The following is a 10,317-nucleotide window of genomic DNA, read 5'->3' as shown; positions in this document are numbered from 1 at the left end:
GGTTGGCATGGAGGCTGGGTCACAGAGGCTGGTTAGCGTGGAAGCTGGGTCTCAGTTCTGCAGAGGCTGGTTAGCAGGGAGGCTGGGTCTCAGCTCTGCAGAGGCCAGTTAGAGTGGAGGTCGGGTCTCAGTTCTGCAGAGGCCTGTTAGTGTGGAACCTAGGTCTCAGTTCTGCAGAGGCCGGATAGAGCAGAGGCTGGGTCTCAGTTCTGCAGAGGCTGGTTAACATCGAGGCTGGGTCTCAGTTCTGCAGAGGCTGGTTAGTGTGGAGGCTGGGCCTCAGTTCTGCAGAGGCTGGTTAGAGCAGAGGCTGGGTCTCAGTTCTGCAGAGGCCGGTTAGTGTGGAGGCTGGGTCACAGAGGCCGGTTAGAGCGGAGGTTGGGTCTCAGTTCTGCAGAGCCTGGTTAGCATGGAGACTGGGCCTCAGTTCTGCAGAGGCTGGTTAGAGCAGAGGTTGGGTCTCAGTTCTGCAGAGGCTGGTTAGTGTGGAGGCTGCATCTCAGTTCTGCAGAGGCTGGCTAGTGTGGAGGCTGGGTCTCAGTTCTGCAGAGGCTGGTTAGAGCAGAGGTTGGGTCTCAGTTCTGCAGAGGCTAGTTAGTGTGGAGGCTGCGTCTCAGTTCTGCAGAGGCTGGCTAGTGTGGAGGCTGGGTCTCAGTTCTGCAGATCTTGGTTGGGAGGGCAAGTTGGTTTCGGTTCCACAGAAGTTGATTAGGAGGTGGAGTCTCAGCTCTGCACAGGTTGGTCAGGGTGGGAGTTAGGGCCTTCATTCTGTTAGATTGTGCATGCAAGTCAGTGACAAGGTTCTCAGGAGTTGCACTGCTTGCGTGTGGTCACACTTCTTCACACTAGCACAAGAGCAGAAACTTTGCCCCTGGTGTCTCCTCCACACTGTGACGGGTCCGGCGTCCAGCTCACAGTAGCTAGAACAGTCAGCATTTCTTCCTCAGGGCCAGGGCCTGAGGAGAGGTCTACAGGCTCTAAGCCTGACTGCATCCTCCTCCTGGCTGGAAACCGCTGCTCGATATTTGACCACTTAATATTTGATGAGATTCCACACAAATCATTAAACTCAAGTTGCCTCCGAGTGAGGTGTTTTCTGAGTTCTGCAGCTCCTCCCCCACCTCCCCACATGCCCCCGCCACAGTGTCCGCAGCTCTCCTCAGGTCAAGCAGCCTGCAGCCATACATTTCCATTCTGATGCCCCAGACACAGCTGGGATGGAGCAAGTACTTACAGAATCTTAAGTGAACAGCTGCAAAGATGAGTGACCCATCTCGATTTCATGGGCACTCCAGGCCCTGCACACATGCGGCCGGCAGCTACCCAGATTCAGACATCATTTTCCTGGGAGAAACAGTGCTAGGTAACCTGGCACAAATGCCCTGGCATTTGCTGAAAATATAAATTTGAATCCTATCTCCCAACACCAGGGAGAGAAGTTTTACTAGGGTATTCATTATGATTTGTGGGTAAAATAGACAAAAATTCAGATTCTCTAAACAGTCCCTCAGTGGGGCACCCCATCCCTCCATCCAAATAGATCCATGTTTCCCAAAGTGTGGTCTGCCCCATAGACCACTGGGAATGGAAACACCTGGAATGTTTATTTAAAATGCGGATTTGGGGTTGACCCTGCCTTTCTAAATTCCATCTCTGGGGACGTGATTCAGGAATCTAATGACACGCAAGCACACAGGAGACCGTGATCCAGGAATCTACGTGACATACAAGCACACAGGACATCATGATCCAGGAATATACGTGACATGCAAGCACACAGGAGACCATGATCCAGGAATCTATGTGACATACAAGCACACAGGAGACGGTGATCCAGGAATCTACATGACATACAAGCACCCAGGAGACCGTGATCCAGGAATCTATGTGACATACAAGCACACAGGAGACGGTGATCCAGGAATCTACATGACACAGAAGCACACAGCAGAAACCCCTCAGGTTTTCTGTTTATAACTTGAAGGAAGCAGATGATCACAAGACTCTCTCGTGAACATGTGAATCTGGGTATGGAGTGAGAGCAGCTGGTCCTTTGTGCGGCAGCTTTAGAAACCTGCTACATACTTGTGGGCCTAAGAGCCTCTTTAGGATAAATCTTTTCAATGAGAAATCTAAGACTTTTATGCCCTGCTCCTTCTGACGGTCGTCCCATCCAGCAAACACGTGCCCCACTGACATTGCCTTCCATGTTCTAGGGAGAAAACAGAACACACAGCCTTTGCTAACTGTCCAAGCCCGCAGCGCCCATGATGGGCTGAGAACCAAAGCCTGCAGCTCTGCACTCTGGAAGTAAACTGTTGACTCGTTTCTGTGTTTGTCTGAATTATCAGTTTACCACGTCATTGTGGTAATCCGTGGCAGATGTTTAAAACACACCATGAAGACAACAAATGCCACATATGGAATTGGAAGGTCTTTAAGCTCAAATCTCAGCTCCGGCTCATGCTGTAGAAGAAACCTGTCACCTGTGAATCAAGACTTTCTCTTCTTGTTAAAGCAAGGTTAATTATATAATACCTTCCTCAGAGAATCATAACTGGCTCCCAATGACAGCCGAGGAGTGGAAGTATTGATGGAAGGTTAATTACTGTTAACTCTGCTGCCCCAGATCTCCCTTGCTGTCCTCCTTCGGGGCCTGAGAGAGAAGACGGAGTGAAGGTACCCGTGGGACCTTGGTTTGTTTCAAGTCTACATTCTGAGCCTACGTTTCACTTCAGCTAACAGATGACATAAAACTAACTAGAGTGCTCTTTGTATGTTGCTTTCCTCCTTCATTGAGATAGGATTTAAGTACGTACAATCCATCCACGTGAAGTACAATTCAGTGGTTCTTAGTGCATTTACAGAGTTGTGTGAGCATCACTGAAATCCATTTTAGAACATTTCTTTCACACCAGAAAGCATCCCCATGCCACCGCCGTCACTCCCCACTTCCCCTAACTCCTCCAGCCCCTGGCGATCACTCATGCACGTTCTCCTGTCATTGCCGTGGAGTCCCACAGCACTGTGTCTTTGTGTCTGGCTTCGTAGCGTCATGTTTTCAAGGTGGATCCACAGTGCAGCGTAGGCCAGAGCTGCAATTCTTTGTATGATGGAATTGTATTCCATTGTATAGATAGACCACGGTTTATTTACCGTTTCGTCACAGATGTACACTTAGGTTGTTTCCTGTTGGGGCTATTATGAATAATTCTGCTATGACCATTATTTTTTTTTCTAAGATGAGGTCTCACCCTGTTGCCCAGGCTGGAGTCCAATGGCACGATCTCCGCTTGCTACAGCCTCTGCCCCCTGAGCTCAAGCGATCCTCCCTCCTCAGCCGCCCAAGTAGCTGGGACCACAGATGCCCACCACCACACCCAGCTACAGTTTTGTACTTTTGGTAGAGGTGGGGTTTCACCATGTTGCCCAGGCTGGTCTCAAACTCCTAAGCTCAAGAGATCCATCTGCCTCAGCCTCCCACGGTGCTGGGATTACAGGCGTGAGCCACCGTGCTCAACCCTGCTGTGACCATTCTTGTATGAGTTTTCATGTGGACACATGTTTTCTTTTCTCCTGGGCATATATCAAGGAGTGGAGCTGCTGGGTCCTTGATAACTCAATGTTTAACCTTTTGAAGAACTCCCAGACTATTTTTCAAATTGGCTAAACTACATATAATATTAAATAATATAAACTTTTTGTGTATTTAACATTATTGTATTATATGTTTTAATATACATATGTTCATATAAAAATTATTTCTCATTTTTAAAAATGTGATTTCTGTTATTTAATCTCTGAAGATCTATAGGGACACAACTTTGTAGCAAGAGCAGATTTTTCATCTGTCTTAAAATTTTTATGTTCATCACTATAGATATATTGACACCCATGTCCTGGAAGACAGACAGTTGGAGGTTTCCTTAGTACTCATCATTTCTTTCCTGACTTTTAAGTCGCTCTCCTCTCTCAAAGGGAATCTAATTTCTACTCCTTAGCACAATATTGCTATCTTTTCTTAGAAATACATCTCACAGTTGAACTATAAAGCGATTTGAGAAAAGTAAGATTTTTAGAAAGACATTGGGTCTCTGTAAATATATCCTTTAGAAAATCGACTTCAACTGAAATTTCTGCACTGCACAGCCAGCTCCATGAGGATACGGGTGATGCCGTGATAAATGATGCCAGGAAGCATCCGATAGATGAGTAACTCATTTTCTAAATTAACATATACTCGGAGAGTATTTTAACCACAGCAGTAAAAGCCCTTTTTAGAGAACTCGTTCTGCCCTGGTTCTGACGGATGGAGGTCTCCATGCTTCTCAGTTCACCTCAACTCTGCATGGACAGTTCACTGACACGGGCCTCCTCTGTGTTCTGTCTTTATGGAAAAATAAATCATAGAGAAAGATTAACAAATTGATTTTTTTTTAAATAAGCCTCAAATAATGTTGAATGTCAAAGGATTACACTGCTACCTTCCACTCTACTTCGATCAGCAACTCCCAATACAAGTATCAATGATGAGGTCAGGCTTTGCATTGGTGGCCTGACAGGTCTCAGACTTGTCAGTGTTTTCAGTGAAAATGGGCCTCAGGAGGCCTGCGGCAGAGCAAGTGGGGGAGGCCTGGTTCACCGTGAATGTATGACCTGGCTTCAGCAGTGATGAGTCCTGTAGCCTAGAGGACATGGAGGATCATCACATACTTCTCATGGGATCCTTCACAAAACCCACCAGTACCTTCAGCAGATGGAGAAACCAACTCTTAATAGGCAGAAAGAAATGGATGGCACAGACCTGGGGTCCCCCGAGCATTTGCAGTTGGGCAAGAGACCAAGTGTGAGGCCTCTGCAGCCAGAGGATGAGTCTCATCTCAGAGCTGCCTCAGTGAAAACGGAATCACCAGCCACATTGGCAGAGACCTCACAGTCAGAGCTGCTGGTACCACAGAGAGGTGGGACGGCTGGCGCTGAGGTAGGAATATGGCCACAGACAGCAGGCAGACCAGAGGTGGCTGCTGCCGCAGCTGCCATCAGCAGCCTGGACCCCCCTTTGTGTTGCCAGCGTCACCTCCAGTTTGGAGAAAACACGTCTTACCAGAAGACCCTGTGCCCATGTGCACTCTGGGGAGTCTAGAAAAGGAGATCTCACAGGCAGAGCCCCTGATGGCACAGCCACTGCCTCTACAGTGCCAGGTTCCCCAAACCAACCAACAGCTGCAGCAGCAGAACTGAGATGCAGGTTGGCCCAACCACGGACAGACGCTCACGGACAGACAGAACCACGGACAGAGAGAACCACGGACAGACGCTCACGGACAGACAGAACCACGGACAGACAGAACCACGGACAGATGCTCACGGACAGAACCACGGACAGAGAGAACCACGGACAGACGCTCACGGACAGAGAGAACCACGGACAGATGCTCACGGACAGAGGGAACAACAGACAGACAGAACCACGGACAGACGCTCACGGACAGACAGAACAACGGTTAGACAGAACCACGGACAGACGCTCACGGACAGACAGAACAACAGACAGTAGTTCTGCTTTAGCTCTTTGAGGATTTGCCACTCTGCTTTCCACAACCGTTGAACACACATTAGCAGTGTACGAGTGTTCCCTTTTCTTCACAGCCTCACAGCGACACGAATTTTTTAATGTAATAAGGGGGGCTCTGGCTCTGCCATCATAGCCTGGATTGAACAAATGCTCATACAGAAGACAGCTGCGAACTCTGGAACACACACACATGTACACACACGCAAAATAGAACAGAAACATTTCTGTGTCATTCTAGAAAACTTTTCACTTTTTAAAAAAATTTTCTAAGCTACAAAGTCTATATAGCAAAATTTGTTTTCGTTTCTGACAACCGGAATGCCATGGGAATTACCACCTGGAGGGATAATCAAAGGGGCTGAAAGTCAACTTCAAAATGGCCGGGGATGTCCGGGGAGGATTTTCAGGGGTAGAGCCAGGCAGATTTTGTGGGGAAGGCTGTGCTGGGGGCTTCACCATGTGTCACGTGGCAGAGCGGCCAGAGGGTGCATCCCCCAGTCTTGATGGGCCCCGCCGACCCCAGTCCTTGTTCTTGAGTTTTGATCTGTGGCTGTGGAAGACAGCTGGCCTTCTGGGACTCTGTATGATAAAATGCTAAGCCCTTATAATATTTTTTAAAAGCCTCTTAAGCCAAATGAGGCTGGGGTTTTGTTTGTTGTTTTTTAACTATTAAAAAGTCTGTGGTATCAAAGGATGGGATCTTTTGGGCTCCATGTTCCTGTGACTCAGCAGCTGTGACCTTGAGATTTTAAGCATGAACCCCGAGCCAGGCTGCATGGACTCAGAAGGGAGCGCCACCCCCACCCCACCTGAGCCTGAGCATGTGGCCTGGCAGCAATGCACATCTCATGCCACGTTCGTAGGAGGAGGGTTGGGAGGGGGCCTGGTTTATAGGACTAATGTAAAAATTAAATGGGTTAGGACAGTGCAAAACACGTATTGGCATCTCTGGTGTAACCATGCACAGAAAATGTTAGCTATTGTGAGTCTGTGTTTTAAAAAACTATTAGCTTTCTTCAGTGGTAACATTTATGTGTCACACTCTATTTTGAAACAAAGAGAATAATTGATAGAATACGTATTTGAAACACAGACTCACAAAATACACGGATCCACCTGTGAGGGCCGTCCAGCGACCACCACCGGGGTCACGAGCCGTGGCTCTGAGGTGCTCACTTCATTCGCGCAGCAGGCACTGGTTAGAAACTGGACACCAGATCCAGAGGACGAGAATCCTTCTTTTAGGTTTTCTCTGTCTAGAAGGCAACCTCAATTTGAGAATGTTAAAATGCAAACGGTGGTATTAATCAGAAGGGACAGCTGTTACATTGGAAGAAAATTGGTAACCGGTAGAAACTGAAGCTAAGTTGGATCTTTGGTTGCCAAACATCTGCAAGGTTCTTCTGTGCTCTTAACATTTCACAAAATGGCAAGAAGGAGGACCAGAGAACATTGATTTTTTAAGGGAGTTTGGAAGAAAACAACCACTGTGATAATAAAATGGATTTCACTCAGCTTCCTCCTATTATCTTTGCTGATATTGCATAACCTGGACAACTTTGCATAAGATAAAACTGAAAGTGAGCCTTGTATTTTTCTCTGTTATTTTTTAAAAATATGTAAAGTTGCCAGAGAGCTAATAATTTTTATGAGGCTCTCAGTCTTCTGGCTTCAGTTCAGGAGCTGAGCTTGCTATTGTGCTGTATGGGTTACTAGAGCTTCCAGCACTCTTTATTTTTTAATATGGAATGATCCTAATTTCACTACCTGGCCATAAAATCTCAGGTTTCAAAGGCAATTTTGTAAATAGCCTCCCCTATTACTTTTGATGAAATTCACATTCGTAAATGTGAATCTCAGAATATTTGCATAAGGCAAAGTTATCCATCAAAAGACACAGACATTGAGCTGGAAGTGTGACAACAGCCTCTCAGTGTGGGTGAACGGTCGTTCCCATCCCTAGGATGCTCCCGTCTCTGGGTGCTCACAGAATGCCTTTTCTCCTTTCTTCTTTCCTGTAGCCAGAGCTACCTGCAAGCTGCAAGCGACGTGCCTGTTGGCCACAGCCTGGACCCCGCCGCGAACTACAACTCCCCGAAATTCCGCTCCCGGAACCAGAGCTACATGAGGGCCGTCAGCACCCTGAGCCAGGCCAGCTGCGTGAGCCAGGTCGGGGTCCCTTCGCCCTTTCTCCCTGGGGTCCAGTCTCCCCGGCCAGCTGGCCTCGCGAGGCCCTGGCTGCACAGGCGGTGACGGCACTGCCTTCCCGGACAGCAGCGCGCGTGCGAGACCACGGTGCAGGGGGTTCCACCTGGAATCAGCTCTGGCTGATTAAGCACGCGTGAACTTACTCTTTTCGACACTTGTCATTCTATATCCTTTTCGCATTGTTGATTTTTTTCTGAGGAAGCAGTGACAGAAAGGCTGGTGGCTTTCTTCCTTCTCCCAGGATATTTTTACACTAAAAAGGGGCCAGGGAAAGGCTCTGGCAGTGTGGCTTTCAGCTACGTCCCCCAAATTGCGCCTCAGAATGTCCTGTAAGGGGACTGCCTGGTGTCACTCACAGACACCTGCCGGTCGGGCTCACTCCAGGAAAGGACTTATTTCAGGACAGACACAACGGCCATGAGAAGGGTCCCTGGGCACCATGGGAGGGGTGGTGTGAAAATCAGGTCCCTGAGACATGGGGGCTGTGAAAGGGAGGCCCCCTGCTCCCCCACTCATGGTGGACAGGGCTGAGAACACACAGTGACAAAATGGGCAGGTGTCATTGATTGTAATCATCCTATATTATACAGCAAAGAAGAATGGATATTTTATAATTTTAATCAAACACATTGCTTACTAATTTAAATGCCGTTGAAAACAGTACTTGAGCTGCCCTTGAGTTTGTACACCTAACGTTTTCTCTGACTTGGTGTGGAGTAGGGTTTAAGAGCCCGCGCTTTCCACGCCCTCCTGTGATGCAGTTAGTGACAAAGTAATTGCGCAGGGAATTTTGGATGTTACTAGGTAAAGAGTCCGGAATATACTGAGCACTCAAAAATGATAGCCCTTATTATCACCGTGATAACAGTAAGTAGCCGCGTGTGACTCTGGGCAGGCCCCCTGGCTGCAGAGGGATCATGCTGTGAGCTCTGGGTAGCACGCCCGGGATTCGTAAGCCCGTCTTTCTTCTGCCGCAGACTTTACATGCCTTATGAGATAGTCTATTCATTTTGCAGTTTTCTTTTCTCATCAGAAAGTTGTACTCTGAACTTTTTCCACTGAACTATTAAGGTTTTCCCTGTTCCACACCTCAAGAAGGATACCACCTCTTTTATCTACTCAGTTACTACCTTTCTTCCAGAAGTGGGGTTAAGTTCTCATCTTCAGCAGGATCTGCACTGACTTTTCCCTAATGACAAGGCAAGGCCATCCCTGGCCCTGCACTCCAGTCCTGGGCAAACAGGAATGGTAGTCATCCAGCCCCTGCTCCCAGCCAGACCCCCACAAACAATAACAACTGATCCTCAGCAACCAGATAATTATAATTGTGTAATAACTGAGGAAACATTCTATTTCAGCATAAAGTCCAAGGTGATTCTGGGAGACACTAATTAACTAAGCAGAGTAACAGAAAGTCAGTGACACGTCGTAACGACTTTTTCCCTACGCAGGGATGAGGGTACAGTAGACTTCCGCATTTTAAAGCTATCACCTTTCACCTTCCCTTTCAGTCAATATAACCTAGTTTACCAAAATACAGCTTTTAAACAGGTATAACCCAACAAAAGGTTTGAACAGAAGTGCAAAGTTATCTCTTCAGAGATAGGGACATGCATCTCTAGTGCTTTCCACAAACAAGTTTCAGTTAAATGGATTTCACGCCTCTTTAAATGCTCTTATGAAACCGTAAGAGGCTTTCCGTGGCTGTCATTTTGGGGGTCAATGTAAGCTAAATACACTAGTTCTCTCGTGCTGCTGCTTTCAGTGAACCCAAGATGGTGTCTACAAAAATAAGTCGGTAAAAATAACATTTTCTCGCATCTTTTTCTGTCTGAAAGGATTCATTATTGGAAACAATGGTTAAGCAGACCGGTTGGGGGTTGGGGGTTTATTTAACGACTTGGAAATTTAGAATTCTAAGTCATTCCCATTGCAGAGTTCTGTGGCATGACTTTAACTTGAACTCAGTATTGAATTATTTAAAAATATATACTGTTATTTAAAATAATCCTGGACCGCTGGTGGTAGGTGGGACTATATCACACCCAGAAACACACTTCCACGATTGTCCAGCCCTAGGCCACGAAACCCAACAATTCAGGAAGGAGGGGGCAGTTGCCGTGGACCAGGGTGGGACGTGTGGAATCACTAACACTTCGGACTCGGGAGAGACGTGAATTTGATGACAGACCAAAGTTTGTTCAGTTTGCTGTTAAAAGTTTGCCCTTTTTCTTTAACACTCAGTTTGTTTCTCAAGCACAAAAAGGGAATTTAAAATCTAACCGAAGTCTTGTGAGACATGCTTATGTCTATGCCATTTCCTGACTGCAAGCTCCGTAGCTGGGCTCTGCTTGGGCGTCCTGCAGCTCATGAACTCATGAGAGGAGGTCCGCGTGTCCCCAAGAGTCTCGGCGGGAGGTCCGCGTGTCCCCAAGAGTCTCAGCAGGAGGTCCGTGTGTCCCCCAGAGTCTCGGCGGGAGGTCCGCGTGTCCCCAAGAGTCTCGGCGGGAGGTCCGCGTGTCCCCAAGAGTCTC

The 10,317-nt window shown here is 47.5% G+C and overlaps 1 protein-coding gene across 1 annotated transcript in view; it reads left to right on the top strand.

Annotated features, from left to right (window-relative positions):
- Positions 1-10,317, top strand: part of DLGAP2 (DLG associated protein 2) — a 167,618-nt gene that overhangs the window by 84,103 nt on the left and 73,198 nt on the right. Inside the window, exon 4 of the mRNA XM_017501136.2 lies at positions 7,597-7,744. Within this exon, the coding sequence (XP_017356625.2) occupies positions 7,597-7,744 (148 nt within the window). The remainder of the gene's footprint in view (positions 1-7,596; positions 7,745-10,317) is intronic.

The sequence above is a fragment of the Cebus imitator genome, unplaced genomic scaffold (assembly GCF_001604975.1).
Source record: "Cebus imitator isolate Cc_AM_T3 unplaced genomic scaffold, Cebus_imitator-1.0 Scaffold279, whole genome shotgun sequence".
Lineage (NCBI taxonomy): Eukaryota > Metazoa > Chordata > Mammalia > Primates > Cebidae > Cebus > Cebus imitator.
This window is presented reverse-complemented; position numbering and strand designations above follow the sequence as displayed.